The 21382-nt window shown below is 37.4% G+C and overlaps 1 protein-coding gene across 1 annotated transcript in view; it reads right to left on the bottom strand.

The window, feature by feature from the left end:
* Positions 1–20337, bottom strand: part of LOC132094854 (E3 ubiquitin-protein ligase ubr3) — a 64485-nt gene extending 44148 nt beyond the window's left edge. Inside the window, exons 1-14 of the mRNA XM_059499486.1 lie at positions 19845–20337; positions 11540–11679; positions 10180–10332; positions 8809–8964; positions 8694–8725; positions 8416–8482; positions 8173–8303; positions 6032–6260; positions 5735–5914; positions 5277–5410; positions 1027–1113; positions 879–944; positions 700–789; positions 32–160 (exon numbers count right to left, since the gene is read on the bottom strand). Coding sequence (XP_059355469.1) covers positions 32–160; positions 700–789; positions 879–944; positions 1027–1113; positions 5277–5410; positions 5735–5914; positions 6032–6260; positions 8173–8303; positions 8416–8482; positions 8694–8725; positions 8809–8964; positions 10180–10332; positions 11540–11679; positions 19845–20275 — 2025 coding nt within the window. The 5' untranslated portion in view covers positions 20276–20337. The remainder of the gene's footprint in view (positions 1–31; positions 161–699; positions 790–878; positions 945–1026; positions 1114–5276; positions 5411–5734; positions 5915–6031; positions 6261–8172; positions 8304–8415; positions 8483–8693; positions 8726–8808; positions 8965–10179; positions 10333–11539; positions 11680–19844) is intronic.
* Positions 20338–21382: the final 1045 nt, after the last annotated feature.

The following is a 21382-nucleotide window of genomic DNA, read 5'->3' as shown; positions in this document are numbered from 1 at the left end:
GCGAGCGAGCTCAAGGGTGTCAGCGTGTTACCTGCAGGAGGTAGATGTCCGGGTCAATCATGGAGTTACAGAAGTGAGACTGGACATAAGTCATGGCCTGACCTTTAATCTGCAGCCCGTTTCTCACCCACATGTTACTGTGGATCTCAGACAGGCTAGCCTGCACACACACACACACACACACACACACAGATCAACACATGGCCTGCTTATCACACGCTGTGGCATTAGCTCCATAACACTGTCAATGCCAGAAGTGAAACACGAGACATCAGAGAAGATTTATGACAAACGGCTGCAACCTTACACAACACAATGTCCTCTGCTTCAGCAGCATTAATACACCGACCGGCAAAATGAAGCCTTGCGCATGAATTTGATCCAAATCAAAAGCACACTATTACATCATAAACCAAAATGTTTTAAACGGTTTTAACTTCTAAACTGAAACAGATGAAAAATGACAATTTCCTGTTTTGTTTTATTTAGCAACTTTTAAAAACAAACTAAATAGTGTTCAATATTTAATTAATTTTAAATGTAGAAACGGTAATATTTTATTTAACTGCAGTAATAGTCTATTAATTTGTCTACTTAAAAGTGAATTAGTCATTTCCATTTGTATGTGTCAATTATTTAAAATGATAACTTGTTCATTCATTTGCTTCCTCCATAGTGGGCAAGAGTTTCAGTGATTACCTGTATCTGAAGAGGGTGGACCATGATCTTCATAAGCATCTCCTGATCAGGAAGCAAACTGTCTAAATCCAGACCTTGACACTTCACTCCCTGCAAAACAACGAAAAACACAATCGTGCTCAAGAAAAAAGGCTTCAAACAGACCCTATTGAAAGATCAATACATCATTGATTGATCACCTTGCTGAGGAACATGGCATAGTATCTGTGGAGCGGTAAATGAAAGGTCAGCTGGTTGAGGGCAGGCTGTGACAGAGACACAGAGGGGGTTACTCGCCGGTTCCACATCGATCAAGACAATCTAACAGCGTAAACATCAAGACCGTACCTCATCTACAAACCCAATGGCATCGAACCACATCTGAAGAGTTTCCAGACAGTACCGCACCACTGTCTTCGTGTACTCCTGGGTTTCCTGACAAAACACAAGATGTTTAGTTCACACACAAGCCTCTTTAAGACCTCTACTAATAAGGTGCTGTCCACACAGAACGCCACTATTAATTCCACTGCACTGCTATTGCATTGTTTTTTTTTTACTGTAAACATGCACTAGACGGAATAGTAGTGGTATATTTTTATTTAACGGGGTGTCTATTTACATACACAAATAGTACAAATAGGCCACCTTGTTGGCAGAGGCTATTCCCATCAGCATGTGATTCGGTTAGTCAACATTACAAAATCCAGTGGAGCAGAGGGTAAAACGTGTGTCGCAGTCACTTTGACACGACTGATCCCAGTTCAAATCCACCTTTTGGCAAACTTTTTTCTCCCTTTTCAAATCACATCAGAAAAGTAAAAGTATCAGGTCGGGTTAGGTGTTGTGGAGGGTTTTATTGTCCCAGTAAGGTGGCATCTAGGGAGGCTCATTTCGGTTATTTTTCCTAACTGACAACCAACGCTCGTTAATTGATTGTTAACCGTTAGCCGGTGTTAAAACTGAATTAAATTAGAAAGGATAAGTGTGTCTGTGACCAGTTAAAAATACCAACATTTGTTTCCCAGGAATTAACTTTACATGCGCAAAAAGCAGCAAACAACAGAACATGAGGATTCACATCACGCACCTGAGAAATATTTACAAAAAGTGTATGAGAAAATGAAACTATGCATTCTAGACTACTTGTTGCACAGTTTATCATTCATTTTCTTAAGTAAAAATATATTTCTCATATATTTTTACTTAAGAAAATGAATGATAAACTGTGCAACAAGTAGTCTAGAATGCATAGTTTCGGTTCATTTTTGTGCAGCGCGAAAGGAAACAGACGGCAGAAAGGAGAATCCAATTTTTTTAAGGCTTATTTTGTTTTTATTGTGAATGAACAAAATAATGATAATACAATTCCGATTATCTTTGGCTAAAAGGAGTAGTTGCTACCACTGGGGAAAATGAATCAGGTGATTGCGCTGGCACACACACAGTTAAGCTTTGCTACTTTGACAATGCCTGTTCATTATCATCATAAAATACAGTCAGTCAAACATTTAAACACTGCTCAGTTTGAATATGTAGTCAAATCTGTGACATTAAATGTTATCACCGTACCGCTGTGATTTTATGCAAAACATTTGTTTACATGGATATTGGAAAGCGAGTGAAGTACATAAATAATAATTTGGCATTCAAATACAGAAACATTTGATTTTGTGTCGAATGATTTTATCCTAAATGAATTCGTTTTGGCTTGTGGTTTATATAGCTATAGCTTCCTATATTTTTAATTCTTGTTCTTTTCTAAATACTGTTAATCGAAAGAATTGTTGTGGAGTGAACTAAAATATCCTAGCTGTCTGTGTTTATTATAATCTTTGTAAACATTTTTCGCATCGGCATTAGGCCTATTTCTGAATGAAATAAAACGCGACTTGTTTTTTTCTCTCTCCCTAAACACATATTTTATGTTATTAATTGTATTAATCGATCACAATTCTTAACGGTCGGTTAACGGTTAAACGCTTAAAATGAACATCACTAGAGGCATCCATTTAATAATTTGAATAAAAAAGTTATTATTGCATACGGTTTTATAGTGTACTACAATACTGTTGTGCAGATAATTATTAGCAAATTACTATTTGATAATGCACTATTTGCAATTAGTAGTATGAATAGCATAAAATCCTGCTGTTTTAACAGTGTAAATAGAACCTGTGGCCATTTACACTTATTGTAAATAGCATCCATCGCTAAGAAAATATTCTGCCTTTATCTTAGGCTTTTGTCATGGCAAAAACTATAAAAAAAAAATCAAGTATAACAAATACAATAAAAACCGGCAAACAAACAAGTTATATTAGACAAGATTTTTTTTTGCACTAGACAGATATGTTTGATCACTGAACAAATGTTTCATATCTTTTGCAGCACTTTGCGCACGACTTTGTGATCTCTACTGCCTTTATTTAAAGGAGTCATCGGATGCCCATTTCCCACAAGTTGAGTCTACAACATACTTTGGTTAAAATTTCTCAGTAGTAGTGTAAATCAACACCCTTTTTACCTTGCCAAAAACACACACTGTTGTGTACGAACACTGCCAACACACATTTATGTACAAACAACATGTAAAAGCGGATTTCGCACCCAATGACCCCTTTAACCCTCTAAGGTCTAAAGGTATTTTTGGGGCCTGGAGAAGTCTTATACACATCTAAATGGCTAAAGTCTAATCTCACTGTAATCAGCACAAACTGGGCTATAATAATATGTGAAATGTAAGTAAATGATTGTGTTTTTGATTAAAAAAAAAAGTTGTGCATGGTTATGGTTAGTGAAAAACTAAAAATGTTAAATAACTTGAATAAGGCAAAAAAACACATACAGAACAATGGTTCCCGGGATTTCTGAGAACTGGAGCTTGTAGCCTTGAATTTTTCTTTCTAAATTATGTGAAAATCATCTTGTTTACTCACTTACAGAAAACAATATATTGATTTAAATTTTACAAGACTCTTTTTGTTGGTAAAAGTCATATGCGAGTAGGCGTCAACTACCATAAATATCATTGTGATTTACACCTGAGAAGACAAAGGCCTGCATAATGAGCTGCATAATGAGCTGCATAATGAGCCGCATAATGAGCTGCATAATGAGCCTCTCAGTCATCTGTGCCACTGAGAGGGAGGAGTTACAAGAGAGAATGTGAGAACAAAATAAAAGTATATAATTTTATGTTTGTAGTTTATTAAGAATATATTTAATTATCCCACAACATAATTTAATATCCACTTGGGGGAGCAGTTAAACAGTTTATTAGAAACAATCAAAGCTGACTTTCAAACAAATTTTTTGCATCATTACTCCAGTCACACAATCCTTCAGAAATCCTTTTAACAATCTTATTTTCTACAAAAAAAAAAAAACAAAAAAAAACTTTTGTTGTTATTATTATCATCATTATTATTAATGTTGAAAAGAGTTGAGAATATTTTTCTGGGTTTTTAGGGGGAATAAATGGAAAGAAAAGCATTGTTTTTACATTTGTTACAGTTATATTTATGTGTTAAGTTTATATTATTTACATCAAGCTTTCGAAGGGTATAGTGTTGTATATTGTTATTGAAACTTCATAATGTTTCACTTGATTATACATTTAGTCAGGAATTATAGTTTGGAAAAAGTCTAACTAGTAAAACGTTTACACGTTATGTGAAAACTTATACAAGTATATAAATAAATAAAAAGAGACTTACTCATGTTTATGATCTCTGCTGAATAAAGTGCTTCATTCTTTTTTTCTGAGGAAATCCATTTCTCAAATCCTCAACCACATGACATCTTTTTGGGGTCAATTATGTCTTATTCCTCTCATCGCGAAGCAAACAGTAAAATAACAAATCATGAAGGACAGTCTGGCTGCTTTTTCTTCTGTTATGGGCGTATTCAAGCTGCGCGCTTCAGTTTGAATCTGAATAGTGCGTTCAGCGCGGGGGCGTGGTCACATTAGAAGATAATGAAGGGAGATGTGAAAGTAGTTTTCATATTGATTACTTTATCACAGAATATCTGTTTTCGGCGGCACTTGTTTAGTTTAAAAGTAGACATGTCAAGCTTTCTATAGATGTCTCTCATGTCTCTTCGTTGAGTATTCACGGAGTTACAGTTCATTTTAATGACGTCTTTGTAAATGAAGATCAGCGCAGAGAAAGGCTGCAGACAGCACACCTTGTTTATTATCTTTATTTTATAAGTGCACAAAGTTTTGTTGTTATGTCTGTATACAAAAAAAAGTAGACCCTTTACAGATTCGATTGATGTATTGCTCTTATCTGTACGATCAAAACTGAAAGTGTAATTTAAGTTATTTTCGGGGTTATCGGGAGAAAATGACTCATAACGCGTATCCGCGTAAATCGACTCTTAACGCGGTTAAAGCAAAAATGTCTTCTGTGTGAATTGCCCCTAAAAGCAACCGAGATACATACACCTATTGTACGACGACAATAACTCTAGAAGACACATGGATGCAATAATACATGATTAAACACTTAAAAAGAACTCTGTGTGTAGCATCTAAATAAATTAAAAATCAAAAGATGCTGGAGTGTGATGCATGTAGACTGTAGCCTCACTTTGACTTTGCAGTGTGTCAGGAGACCCCACATGGGCTGAGCACAGGCCTCCAGCTCGGCTGCAAACGCTGCATAATACGTCTGAGACTCAAACTCCACGTGCTCATTCAGCTCTCTCTTGTTCAGATTCATCCCTAACACAGCAAAAGGCACAGAGAGGAAATCCGTAACATCAGAGTGAATCATTGCCTCGCTGAGATCAAGTGTCAGCTGTAACAGAAGCGCTTTAATTCTTATCAATAAACCTTAATGACCTTTCTTAAATGAACAGTCCTGAATGCATTTCACTATGTAGTTAGCATTCAAGACCAAGCCATATTCGAAGTACAGTCACAATATCAATCTCAAGCAATCACTAATTCATGTGCATTGTGCGATTCATAGGACTGAAGGAAAAAGCACTACTGAATTTCAAAACCAAAACTCTCTGACTGCAGGATTTTCTCTCAGTTACTGACCTTGGAAGAAGGAGACGAAACTCATCCAGAGCATCAACAGAGATTGATCCTCCAGGAAGCGCTTGGCCACACTTTGGTGAGAGAGGATATTAATAAAATCACTAACTAAAGGCCAGTAGGTGTTATTCTTCAGTAGAGCTTCACCACAGTTCACCACCACGTGACGATTGTTCTCCTCATCTGGGGCAGATCGAAGGCATTAAGACAATTTGTAGCCAGCAATCCAATAACTTGACAAATGGCGCATGGTATAAAAAGCCATTTTGAACACCGCAACCACTGTGTTTGTTTTGTTACCTTGCAGTTCGCTCTTGATGAGGCAGCTCTCCATCATGTAGAGGAGCACGGTGACCATGATGTCCAGTAACTGGCACTCCTCTGTGACGTGTCTGGCCAGCTCCTCGTTACTGAAGAGCTGCACGCTGATGTGAACGATGCGGTTGGACATGGTGTCCGACTCGTGGCTCTTCATGAGGGTCTTCATGATGAAGGCATAGTGCTGTACAAATGTTTTAGTGAACGTGATCTGCGGCACAGGAGCAGGAAGTCCACGTTACAGATTTTGGTTAAAAAAGAAAATCTGAAAATAATATTTTGAGATCATGGAACGGTTGCACGAGCTGTACGTTATGTATGGTGTCAACGAAATAAGTTTAATTTATACACCATTACACTTTAGTAGATATCTGGATCCACATATCTGTTAGACTTCGATGACTGATGATGAGGAATAAGTATTTCAATGCTTTTCCCTCGTGTTCTGATCACAAAAGTACTGCTTTCTCTGGCAAAACATTTGCGCGCAAAGTTTCTCTGGGAACGCATGTTTTGCAAGTGAAAGGAAACTTTTTGTAAACAAAAGCATTTTATATTCGCCATGTCTCTTAACAGAACAAAAACTGAAGATAAACCTCTTATTATAGGACTAGTACACATTACTTTATGGAGAGATTACAACCTAATAGCTACAGTCAGTCTTAATAACACATGGTGCAGCAAGATAAAGTACAGTGTTGGTTACTAGCAGTTAAGAACTTATGAACATCCAGTATGACACTACTCATATGTACAAAGTCCAATATTAACAATCCCAAAGTTGCAGAAAGCATAACAACTAAAATTTTACTAGCGATTTAAAATTTGTGTACATTTTTAGGGATGCACGATATTGTTTTTTTGCCGATATCCAATATGCCGAAGGAACATCTTAACATGCATTAACGGTAATGCAAAATATCACGGTGATTAATATGCACAATATTGTTATTGTGGGCACTTCTAAATACAGTGAATAATTATAGATCACAAATTATTCTGAATTTGGAATGCATTTTAAGATTAATTTTCCCGTCGACTGGTCAAAATGCACAACACCGATGCATGATGCTTGAAAGACACATGTGTGCTCTGATGTAAACAAGCACACATGAGAAGCACATGGAGGAACACAGAGATGCGCTGAATGAAAGCACATTCACTCTCTGACAGCAGATGGCGCTAAACTGCAGAAAATGCAGCCTTTACCCTGGAAACCCCATAAATAAAGCAGCTGCGCTACTTTCTAAAACATTTATATAATTTTAAATGGCCATTTAGATTTGTTTATTCAATATGGTGTTCGTCACCGAGCCAAATACTTGAAAAGGCTATTTATTTTTTTTACTTTTTTTTCATTTTAATCTGGACTACAACATGTCCTAGATATTACTTGAAAGTGTTTTGATTCTTTATTGTTCGTTCATACATTACATTAGGGCTTCATTCGTTAATTAGTTCAACTGCCAATGAATATCTTCTGAACAATCATTAATCTTAGGTATCGCAATATTTAATAACACGTTAAAATTGAAAGTTGCAGCTGTTATTTAATGAGCTAACATGAATTATTAACTTCTGTAGCAAATGTACTGTAGCTATTGCTCATTGTGAATGTTAATGGTTTACTAATGAGATCTTATTGTAAAGTGATACTGATTGGTCTTTATAGTTCTTTTGCACTTTAATCTGTGTAAAACTTTTAACTTTATATATTTTGCTTTATTGTATATGTTCAGTAATGTTGTTATGAGAAAAAAAGTTATTTAATCTTTTATACTGTATTGACCACTTTTTTTAAACTAAATTTCAATAGTGAGATAATACCGTATACCATGATAAAAGCATTACCAAAAGGACAAATTTGATACCGGCATATCCCTAATTCAGGCCAACCTCTGCTTCAAGAATGAGCCACACTGATCACTAGCACACCCTGAGCACATGGGAGTTAACGCAATCCTCTTATTAGCAAGACATAACGGCATAATCTGTAATATCAGGCCGATGCCGATACGTACATTTAAAACCATTATCAGCCGATTCAGTTATCAGTCCGCAATATCTTGCATCCCTATTAATTTTGGGTCCTGCATATGTAAGAGTTTAACAGCATTAAATACCTTGTAATCCTGATCTGGCAACATGTTGAGCAAAAACGTGACCATCTTCTGTGGAAATTCATACTTAATAGTCCAAAACAATAACTCTTCTAAAAAACATTTATGTTTCAGGGTGTCCATTATGGAGGGATCTAACAAAACAGGAAAAGGGCAAGGAGATGGAAGTGTTTTGTTACTACAGTACATTAATTGGGGAATAACGGTTCATGAGATTTAGGGATGATGAGATGTCTAGGGATCTACCTTTGGTACTGCTACTGAGCTTGACTCTTTTCCTCTGGCCAACACCCTGCAGCCCATCCTGATCCTCCTGTCAAACAAAGACGTGAACCACTTTTAATTTGACCCGCTCTTCTCAACAATGAGCACAGCTAAAACAACTCCCTTTAACAAACTGGTTCAGTGGCCAAAAAAAGAAGGCTGCGTTCTCAACAATGACAAAGGGAAGACACACCCTGCTGTGCTTGTTTTGACTGCTAGCTGGGTCACATTTTATCTATCCCACAAGTATGTGTGCCTACCTCTTTACTAGAGTCCTCTAGACTGGCAGTAGCTCCTGAAATAATAAGAAACATGCAGAAAGATATCATTAATATCCCTATTGCCCCATCAGGAATAAAGCACAGAAGAGGCAGCAGGTGTTACCCAGTAGACCGAGCGCTCCTGCCCCAGCTGGGGTGTCTGTTGCCCCAGCTCCTGCTCCTTTCTCCTCCACTGACACCAGACCTGAACTCTTCAATGCTGACAGATACTTCTCATAGTTCCTCTTCGCATAAACATTCTCCTCTTGACCTGTGGGTGTGGGATAATATAAAAGTGTGAACACGAAACTGAAAAGGAGTCTTTGAAAACGGGGTCTTTTGAAAAAGGCTCTTTTTAAACAGGGTCATATAAAGTGTGAAAAAGAACACAAAACATCTTTCTCAGATCAAAAAAAAAAAAAAAAAAAATGATCATGTTAAAAACCAAAATACATCAATGCAAAGAAGTCAGTAACAGCAGTCCAGAAACATTAAGTGATGGGGAGGTACTGTATGATGTAGGATAGGCGTGCTAAAATAAGGTTCAAAAGGGGGATTTTTCCAGCAATGCCACAGAAGAACCATTTTTAAACAACCTCTCGGTGAACAGTGAAGTAACTTGTTCCACTTTGGAATGGAACCAAAGATGCCAATAAAGAACTTTTATTTGTAAAATTGCATATGCCATTATCCTAAACATTTGTGACCCTGGACCACATTTTTTTAAATTATCAATCAACTAAAAGCTGAATAAGTAAGTTTCCATTGATGTATTGTTTATTAGGATGGGACAATTTTTGGTCGAGATACAACTATTTTAAAATCTGGAATCAGAGTGTGCAAAAAAATGTAAACATTGAGAAAAAAATCACCTTTAAAATTGTCCAAATTAAGTTCTTAGCAATGCATATTACTAATCAAAAATTCAGTTTTGAAATATTTATGGTAGGAAACTTATAAAATGTCTTCATGCAACATGATCTTTACTTCATGTACTAATGATTTTTGCCATAAAAGAAAAATGTATAATTATAAAATTATAAATTAAATTATAAACCCATACACAGTATATTTTTGGCTATTGCTACAAATACAATGACTGTTTTTGCGCTCCAGGATCACATTTAATTAGCAGAAAGTTGCCAAACATTGTGATGTTTAAGGCTACCAAACAAGCCTGAGAACAAGATCCATGATCATTGCACATTTCAATGCATTAAATACCACTATTTGTTTCACATTAGAAGACGACGGCCAATCGTAAAGTTGACTGGCATATATAGGTTTTTAACGGCACCCCTTTTTTTAATTGTAAGGGTGAGAGAGTGGAAATGGTCAAATCAATAAATAAACACGTGATGAATACAATCCCAGGAAACTCAAATGACTGGAAAAACAGACACAAGATGCGTGCAGACACTATTTGAACAACTTTACTTTTTCAGCTACACTACAGGCAATCCCAACACATTTCAGACATACTCACCCATGCTCAGTTCTTTAAAGGTCTGCTGATTGGTTAGGATCTTGGTGAGAACGGTGCGCATGGCCCCGCCCATCTTAGTGAGCTCTTCTAAGAAGGATATGTGCAGGTCTAACTGCTGAAGAACCTTCTGCAGATCTCTGTCAGCAGGCGACTCTGTCAGCACATGATAAGATGTTTGTGTGTGTGACAAAATAAAGCAGCATATGTCGCCCCAGTGGGCATGATTAGCAGGCTCAGCCAGTACACACCACACACATGGGGTTAATATTACTCAAAACCACAGAGAAAGCATTTGACGTTATTTCACATTGCTGAAGATCTTATTCAGTGCTGGGGGTTTTTATATCCTAAACAGATGAAATGGAGTATTGTGGCTTTTAGTTCATGTCTATGAGCTTGGAGGCAATCTAATGGATAAATTACCATAGTAGCCTTATGCAGACAAACACATTTTAAAATACAGAATTTCTCCAAAAGGAAAACGGACCAAACTTACTGAGGACCCCATCATGGAAGGACAAGCCTTTAATACACCCCGCCCCAACTGTTCCAATAGGAAATACATCAATATATGATGCTTTTATGCTCGAGAAACCATTTCATGTGCTCTCTGAAATAGTTACAGCAGTACATGAACATTAAAAATTAATGAAGACCGAACTGTTTTGATTCCCATTAACTACGGACAAAAATATGGGTAGACAATATGGACAGACATTGAAAATAAATACAGAGGACAACAGGTACAGAAAACGGTTTGATCAACAACATCAACATTAAAAAACCTCCAGATTTACTAACCCTCAAGCATCACTTGCTCACAAATGGATCCTCTGAGGTGAATAAGTGCCTTCAGAATGAGAGTCCAAACAGCTGACAAAAACATCATTTATTAATAATCCACAGAAACATCTAATAATCACGTGAAGCGAAAAGCTGTAACAAACAAATCCATCAAGACGCTTTTCAACGTCATACCATTGCATCCAGCTAAAATAAGAGTCCTCTATACAACTTTTTCACTGGATAAAGACTTGGTCTGAAGTGATGTTTAAATTTAAACAGTCTTGATATATTTTCTTTTTTGTTTGTTTTTTACAAACATGCAGCTCTTTACTTCACAAGGTATTAACTGATGAACTGGGGTGGTGTGGATTATTGTGATGTTTTTATCAGATGTTTGGACTCTCATTCTGACGGCACCCATTCACTGCAGAGGCTAGAGTAGTTAGTAAGTGACGCAATTTCCCCAAATCTATTAACATAAGGAAACATCTTGAATGGCCTGAGGGTGAAATGTAGCAACAAATTCTATTTTTTAGGTGAAATATTTCTTTAAGGTGTGATATGGCGTCCTCACCTGGCTCCGTGTAGCCGTCTCTCAGGTACTGAATGATAGTGATGATAAACCGCGGCAGCACCATCTCAGACATGAGCAGCAGATCCCGAGGAACTGACGGCACATTCTCTCCCGTTTTTAACCGATGCCTACTGCAAAACCTGTCACACAAGAGAACTTGAATTAGAATTTCATTCAGCTGAGCTGAATTTGCTGTTTAGTGTACAAAACTTATATTTTCATTGTAATAAATACAAATTCATATACTGGAAAAACCCCAGTCTTGCCTGCATTAAAGAATGTTTTGATCCTATCTACCTGATGTCTGAGGTCACAGTCTGTTTTCATAAAGGTCATCGGGTCGCAATAGAGAATATAAACTTCTTCAGGTTTTTCACTAACATAGACGAGGTGTAGGAATAAAAGATCTGTGTTACATTAGCACTTAAAAATATCATTATACAACAGTGTATTTTCATCGATGAGAGTTCAAAAATGGAAATGGAGAATTTTTTTTTTCAATTGGGAATGCACTATTTAGCCCATGAAGCAATGCAACAGCCATAACATAAAGTACCAGGGTTTCCCATACATTTATTTATTTGTGGTGGGCTGACAATATCAAAACTGACTGCCACAAATAGATTTTCTAAAAAGCTATGACTTTGTTGAAAAAAACTTGAGCACTGCATGCATGAAATTCAAAAACCGGCGCGGGTGTTTGTATATCCCTGTATTTCAGAAGGAAACTGACTGTCTATAGAAAATCTTTGATGTCATTTTCATTTCATCTTTCATATAACGCCTGATAAAGCAGTGTTTGTGAGCAGAGCTCTGCTTAGTGTACAGCAGTTACGGGAGAAAACACTATCTCTCCCGCTCTAAAAGTGCCTCCTGCTGGCAGAAAATGAATCCACACATTAGTGTTGTCACGGTACCAAAATTTCAGTATTCGGTACCGATACCAGTGAAAATCCACGGTTCTCGGTACCAATTTCGGTACCAAAGCAAAACACAAAAATAAAAATAACTTTTTAGCACTAAAAATAAAACCAATGCCATTCTTTATACTTATTTACAACTGTGTTTAAAGTTTTTTTCTACAAGTTATATAATTATGAAAAACAGTAAACAAGTTTCACCCAAATTTAATTTGTCTTTTAATTTATGAAATTTAAACATTTTATTTTTGGTAAATAAAGGGGATTTGCTATTAAAATTAAAACATGGAAGAAATATTGTGATTTATTTCTTTAAAAAATAAAGTTTTATAATTTTCTTCAACAGTAGTAGCAGTAAAACATACATTTTACTAAATAATAGTAATATTTCTATTTCTATTTCTATATGCCTTTATGTAAAAATTAACTTTTAGGCCTAATGAATGCATATTTGTCATTTTGACTGAACTTAAGACTGGTAGTGATGCTTAAGATATTTTTGGTCATTGAGGGTTTCTGTAAAAAAATAGTAATAGATCATATTAATTATTATTAAAAGACAATACTACTACTAATTCTACTATCATACCAATGTATATACAATGCACTATGAATTGATGAGTTCATGAATATTAATCACGTTGTCTGCGTTCGGTCAAAATGATTTGCTGAAATCAAAACAGGGACGGTAAGAGATCAGCGCCAGCCAATGAAATTGCCATCTGCGCATTAGCTCCGCCCACTACCGGAGAAACCGGTATGTCTTTCGTTTTTTCGAAAATAAATATGAATAATTCTATATGAACTCCATTATTTTGAAAGGAGAAGACAACAAAGAATAGTTTACATATAGCGTGTCGATTCAGCGTGGTAAGACTCTCGCTCTCGCTCTCTTTGCATGTGTGAGAAACAGCGCTATCAGTAAAGCGACGGTGAGTTGTGCGCCTTCACAGAGTTTACAGAGCATCAATTACAGGTGCGCTGTGCGTCCATTGAGATGAACTGAAAAGTTCAGATCGCTTGATGGAGAGAGAACTCTGAAGCTCAGATCCTGAAATTAATGCAAGCGTCATGCGCTTCAGTCTATGTAGTAAACAAACCCGCACGTCTCTGCCATTCATTAATTCACACAGAGACGCGCAGAACATGGATTCATATTTCAAACAACTTTTGCGGCTTAACATTTACAGATACTGGTCCATATGGAGATTTGATTTGATTAATTTATGCTAACTTTGACAAATTCCATGACTGTCCATATTAAAATGTAAGTTTCATTTTCATGACTGGATTTTGAGATTCCGTCCTCATTTTCTGCTTCGCGGAAATCATAGCGCTGAACCGGGTTTGAACGGGACCTCAGTACTACCGGTACTTTAAGAAACCTGGTACCGTCACATAAATGTTTTTTTAGTACCGACTTGGTACCGAAGTACCGGGTCTTTTGACAACACTACCACACATAAAATATATAATATATATGGGGGAGTGCTGCTACAAATAGAGTGTAAGGCAGTGGAAAACACTGTAAAATATATTCAATGGCATTCACTATTCTATTCAAGTCAGTTCTAAATTATAAACGTAAAAACAATTGTCTGTATTTCAAAATGTTTATACATATAGAAGTATGCAAGTAGACTGGGAGTGTGGAGAGTAAGTCTCAATAACACCAATCACAATGCTTCATGGGAGTCAGTGGCTGCTGCAGAGTTAATTTCTTGCCGATTTCTTTTCCATGGGAACAGTGACTGCTCTGATTGGTCAATCTCTGTTCAGAATTATGGGTAGTGTATTTCCCCTCACAAAAGTACTGACTGTTAAAGTCACAATGAAATGCAAGCAGTGACCGATCTGGATGCCTCTCTCTCGTGAACGTTCATACGACGGTTAGCGGAAGCTAGAGATTAAAGTTTATAAAGTTGTAAATATGGATATTTTTCTTCACACAAATGCATTGCGTTGCTTCATAAGGCCTTTATTAAAGGTACAGGTTGTAGGACCTGCCACTAGAGGGCGCACTACCAAAACAATAACAATCGCATGGTTTGATGACGCTAAGGAGGAGCGTGGAATGATGGGATTTGTTGTCTTCTACCCAACCACTGACGGCCATCAATCAGACGGAAAGATAAATTATGGATTTAATGCGAGTTCAATGATTTGCGCGAGTAGATTACATACAAAGTCAATGCAAAGACGCGATCAGACTATGGATCAGACCCGTCCTCGCGTGGGTCTAGAGACGCGATGCCCCGGGTTTGGCTTGTATGCCTCATAATACTAATCTTGTTGATCGTTATAATAGCATACGTTTTCTGTAAAGATACGAATCAAAACAACTCACCATTCAAGTAAAACACAAGCGAGATCGGCATCTCTTTCTAGTTGAAGTTTGTCGCAAAGCTACTTTCGCATTTGTCCACGACACTGTTGTCATGTGGTTTCTACATCAGTAAAAGCGGTAACAAAGGGTAACTAACGTCATTGACAGGCGACTACACTGCCCCATGTCACTGTTTAGCAGTGTTGGTCATCTTACTTTAAAAAAGTATTTAGTTACAGTTACAAATTACTTCTCCCAAAATGTAATTGAGTTAGTAACTCAGTTACCACATTGTAAAAGTAATTAGTTACTCAGCAAAGTAACTGTGACTTTATTTTTTTATGTTCTATAACGCCATTACGTCCTATAACATCTTTAATATATAAGATGTTTATATTAACTGATTGAAGAAAAAAAACACTAAGTATTTTAGAAAATGTTGTATTTATTTGAACTCAATAGATTGCAGCCTGCCATATGATATGCATAGAAACAAAAACATAAAAAATAAATATTGAAAATAAAATTCAAGTGCAAAATTAAGACAAACAAATTTAAACTTGGGTAAAAAGAAACAAAGGGAAACTTGGACATTAGTGCAAATCTCTGTAACTGTATATTAGGCCTAAAATTACTGCACAATAAACAGAACACTATCCAACTCTTATGGTGCGTTCAGACCAGACGCAAATAGACAACCTCCGAAAATCACATTTGTAAATAAACCGCATATATGAGTTTAAAACAACTACATTCTCGCATGAAATACTTTTAAAACTACATTTCATGACACGATAACAGTAATATTTAGAAAGTTATCCGAATAAAAATGGTGGTTGAAAATGCTGCGTGAACTCAACTGGCAGAAGCCCCCCCCCCCATGACTGGAAATTGCGTCTGTTGTGAAGATAATTTCATGCGTGAATGAAGCGTATGAACTCAAAATGTTCAAGAGTCTACGGGCGAATAGTGCGATTTATTCGCGCAAGTCGCGTCTGATTTGAACACAGCATTAACTATTCAGTACAGTAACATGTTAGCATGTGTTGATGTGAGGTGGTTCATAAGATTTGAGTTGCTTGAGGCAGACGTGGATAAAGTCTTTTCCTGGGTATAGCGTGCATGTTACAGAAACATTCTTGCCTTTAATTTCAATTAACGAGAAGTGTAGTGCCGGGTAACCGGTACTTCCAGTTCGAGAACTCCATTATCGCTGATGCCATCTTGTGTTTTGTGGTTGTCAAAACGTGCAGTAACAGTGAGACAGCGTGAGCAGGGCACCGCCCACCCAGCCAATCATCATCGGATTTGCAACGGTGTCAGGCAGCTGATGTGTAGCCATTAGCCAAAGCATGACACCTTGCGCTTTATTCAACCAAATTGTAGTAACGCGACACTTTACATTAATGGCGTTATAACAGATAACAGCGTTGCAACGATGGGAAAAGTAATTAATTAGATTACTCCGTTACTGAAAATTAAACTCCGTTAGTAACGCCTTTATACTTAAACGCCGTTACTCCCAACACTGCGGTTTAGAATGGGAATTTTCTCATGATTTACAAGTAGTTGAATACATTAGAGATATTGTTAGTAATCAGCTAGACAAAATATATAACACCAGCCTAGTTTTTTTGGGATATTTTACTGCAAATATCTATAACGAGTCAGTCTGTTGTTCGTTATCTGGCTCGGCTCGGTGTTCATCTTCAGTTCTCTCTTCACAGCAGTTCAGTCAGTGTACTGTTTGAGTAAATGAATAACTCCGGGATATTGGTTTGTTTGAACTCAGAGGGAGTGTCAGCCACATTAAAAAAGTTAACATCTTAAGTCATTTATGGATTAATGCGTATTGGAGATGCGAACATTTTAAAACGATTCTTTTCGATTATTGAACTGGTTCAAGAAGATCCGGTTACATCGAATGATTCGTTCGCGAACCGGATATCACTACACTGCAGTGAACGAGCTCACATCAGACATGGAAGAGAAGACAATGCTGAATAAAGTCGTAGTTTTTGCTATTTTTGGATCGAAATGTATTTTCGATGCTTCAAAATATTCTAACTGACCCTCTGATGTCACATGGACTACTTTGATGATGTTTTTCTTAACTTTCTGGACATGGACAGTAGACCGTACACACAGCTTCAATGGAGGGACTGAGAGCTCTCGGACTAAATCTAAAATATCTTAAACTGTGTTCAGAATATAAACAGAGGTCTCACTGGTTTGGAACAACATGAGGGTGAGTCATTAATTACAAAATTTTGATTATTGGGTGAATTAACCCTTTAAGCTCTGGAAGCCCACAGTGCTGTTTTAGCATTTATAGCACCAGTCATGTCACATAGTACTGATAACCTACAGATTAAGCTGGAAGAAGGACACGAGGCTAGGACGACCATGGATTTCCAAATAAGAAGAGAGATAACTGGGTCTAGTGGACAGTCACTTTGAATCAGAAAGAACATGCAAGTAGACTGATGTCTCTCTCCATAGCAAAAGCATTTGTGGAGCGTGTTTTTTACTTTTCTTTTTTTCTCACACTACACTCCATCCAAGAATAAAACTTATTGTGCCAATATCCCTCATTCCAGTATAGCAGAACATTTTGTGATAATTAAACCCTTTAAAACCTGATCTAGATTTTTAGGCTTTAATGTTAATGTTATCTGTATGCACCGGGAGTCTGAGAGTAACACAATTTTGATTCTCTGTATGTATGTATTGACATTAGGGATGGGACGATAACCGGTTTTATTGATAACCGTGATAAAATGTGCTGAAGGTTAGTAATATCGTTTAAAAATGAATTATCATTAAAACCGTGTTTGATTATCGCGGTTTTAATAACTCACTATTAAATCATGTCCAGCCAGCAACAGTCTGACGCAAGCGCAGCGTACAATGTTTTTTTTGTTTTTTTTTCGAGAAGGAATGGCGAAAGTCAGTGACTTTTCTATGCTTTTCTATGCTTCTACACTTTTCATTGTAAGGAAGGAAATGCCACAGAATTTAATCTTTCTTTAAATTAAGTGCATAGAGTTGCTTGTTTTATTAGTTGTTTGTTGATTATTAAATATAAAACTTGCTGAAATGTTTTCAGTGTGAGCAACTATTTTTGAACACTTTCATCTCGTTTCAACAAAACCGTGATAATATTGATAATCGTGATAATTTTAGTCACTATAATCGTGATATTTAATTTTCATACCGTCCCATCCCTAATTGACATGTGGAAGAATTGACAATAAAGCAGACTTGACTTTACTGATCAAGTACAGCGAATCTTTTGAGCTCCAGCTGACAGCAGTCTTATCCGGCCCCTAGTAGTGAACCTCCAAACGACTGTCTGTCTGTCTCACAGCACAAGTGTTAAAGTGAAGGCCCTGTGCAGTGTGTAGTGTGAGAGGAGGAAGGGAAGACACCAGTCACTGACCCTGTGGGTGGGTTAAAAATAACCCAGACTGTGTCACTCTCTCTGTAAGGCAGTGATCAGGTGCCACAGCCCACCCTACACTATTAGGTCAGGAAGATCGGAAACACCCGCCATATATATCTGTGCCCAGAAACCCCTATGGTCCAAACCAAAGCTCACTGGGTTTGACAGTGTTTTGCATAAAAATACTGCTGATTCAGAACAGGCCCATGAAGAGTAAACACTGAGAATCCTAGTCGAGTTTGAGAATGACGGCAAAAATAATGCTGAACTAAAACACCTCTATAATAAGATGCACACCAGCGTTTTCATTCTTTCTGTCTGGGTAAGTTTGTGACAATGTCCAAAAACGGTGTCAATTCAGGACAGATATTTGAGTTGATGTCCCAAGCGGCACAACAGTGACTTGATGCCCTAGAGAAGTCACTCAGGTCACTAGCCTGATGCACAGAAATACAGAAACAGATATCCACTAATGCTGTCCTTAATCGGTGAGGCTGCTCACTAAGTTTAGAGACTTATGCAAAAAACACTAGTCGGGATGATCCTATACATGGTTTCCATAAACACTGTCTAGGTAGAGCGCTCATTAAGTGATGCCGAAGATTTCTGTTTCTTTGTGAAACTCCTGTGATGCTGCTGAACCAGGCCGCGACTATAATGTGATAATGGACCACAGATTGTGCTGATAATGATGACTAGATAGACCGCATACATGGTTGAGATTATTACACACCCAAATATTGCATTTTTAGAAATCGCCTAATATATCATACAACTAAAATGTTGTATGGGCAGTCAGTATGCAAGGTGTTGTGACTAATACTGTTGTAGATCTTATGATCAGTGTTATTTTATCATAAATACAAGATTATATCTTTAATATTGTGAATTAAATAGGACTTTTTTTCCATTTATTTTTTGGTCTTCCGTTAATATTACTGTTTTAGTACTTTTGTTGGTCAGACCCAGAATGCAGCTATAAAAATGACAAGAATGCTACAGATTTGGAACACACTGCTGGAGACTTAGATTACAAATTTAAGAGACTTTGATTTTTATGATATGAATACCTGTGAATAGCTATTAAGATGCTGTCTATGTAGTCAGCACATCAGGCTGGAGACTAGGACCCATAAATTCTGCTGGTCATTTGTGACTCTGAAGCACAAAACCAGTGTCAAGTCGCAGCAGCAATAGCCAATAATACATTGTAGGGGTCAAATTTGTTGATTTTTCTTTTATGCCAAATTCATTAGGATATTAAATAAAGATCGTGTTCCATTAAGATATTGTACATTTCCTATCGTAAATATATTAAAACTTATTTTTTGATTAGTAATATGCATTGCTAAGAACTTCATTTGGACAGATGTAAAGGCGATTCTGGTTTTGTGGTCCAGGGTCACATTTGTGATATGGTTGTGTCGTGATGCTCAATAATAATAATAATAATAATGTCGAGGGTTTGACATTATGATCTCCAGAACGACGCTGATTTTAACCGCCTAACGTTAATCTGCGGCTGGCTCGGGATGCGCCTAAACGCGGTCCAGGAGGCCAGCTCTCTGTGGAGGGTCTGAGACTCAGCCCGTGTCCGTCCGTGAGTGTACTGACCCGCTCTCTCTCATCACGTTCCCGTCCCCGCAGTCACAGGCCCCGCCGGCCTGACTCCGGAACATGTTAAAATCGTGGCCCGTGTGGTCGCCGTTATTGAAGCACTCCGCGCATAACGACATGCACGGCGAGATGCCGCAGGTCCGGCAGCGGTACGCCACGAAGTTGGCGGTCCACACCAGCCCGCAGAGGGTGGCGTTATCGTAGGAGCGGACGGTCCGGCAGAACTCGTCGAAGCCGTCGCCTCCAGCCAGCAGCCATTTACACCACTCCAGCGCCTCCGGGTCCGAGCCCCGCTCCGGGTGCAGCACGCTATCCAGCAGCTCCCGCAGCTGCCGCAGCCCCGAGCTGTTGTCAGTCCTCTTCAGGTCAGCCTTCAGATGGGCGGCAGTGGATCTCTTGTCCCGGCGCAGCAGCAAGGCCGCCATCATGCGCTACGGGTTTGTTGTGCTCACTTTATTTTGGTTGTCTTGTTGCTGTGATCGCGGCGCTTCTCGCGAGATCTTGTTGCTACGGCCCTTTTGCGCGTCTCGCGAGAGTGGCGTGAGAGAGACCGAGATATCGAGAAACTCTGGAAACAGCTTAACCATTTCTGAGATTAAATGAAATATCTTCCAGTTGTGATAATAAATGTAAATATACTTAATAATCAAGAAAGCTATAAAACACCTAGAACTTGTGCCATGTATTCTTAATACATTTGTATCTGTATTTGTGTGTCCTTTCTTTTTTTTAGCCTACTCCTTTTCTGTCGATTTCTTAAGCATTTTTTTAATTTTATATTAGCCTACTTCTTCTGTTAACTATGAAAACATAATTCGTTGTGTGTGTGTGTGTGTGTGTGTGTGTTTTATGTTATTATGTACTATGTTTCTGTTTGTTTTGCACATACTACAATCTTTATTTGTAATTATATATAAAAATAAATAAATTACATTTACATTTAGTAAGACGTTTACAAATAGCAGACGTTTTTATTCCGTGAGAAACAGGAAAATAAATTTATCATAAAGGAACAAGCTAAATTTAAATTGCAAAAATAAAATATAAGATACAAAATGCTACAGCAGAGGTTTTGTATAAAGTGCAGTAAATCTTTTAATTGTTAAAAAATGTCTCTAACTGAACAGATATAGAGTTTCTCTTACTAATTATAATCTATTTTCTTCAAATAAAAATTGAATATTCCAATATTTTTACATGGATGAAGTAAAACTTTTATGAACAAAATATTTGAAATTTCCAGTTGCACCAAAAATGTAACTTTCCACTGCGTATTTTGTGTTCACGTGGTAACTGTTACTTTTCTTAGCGCTGGTAAAGATTGACCAATCAGCTGTTTGCGATTGCTGATATTATTAAATGATTTTAGCGAGATTACTGGGTTAAATGTCAATTTGGATGAATGGGACTTCTATTTGTATTTAAGAGTTTAAATCGATTATAGATTTTTAGTGTACAGTTTTCTACAAAAAGGCACAGATGTCCTAATATATGAAGAACGCGTTTCAATGGAGGATTCATCAGTTTTGTGAGTC

The sequence above is a fragment of the Carassius carassius genome, chromosome 19 (assembly GCF_963082965.1).
Source record: "Carassius carassius chromosome 19, fCarCar2.1, whole genome shotgun sequence".
NCBI classification, from domain to species: domain Eukaryota; kingdom Metazoa; phylum Chordata; class Actinopteri; order Cypriniformes; family Cyprinidae; genus Carassius; species Carassius carassius.
This window is presented reverse-complemented; position numbering and strand designations above follow the sequence as displayed.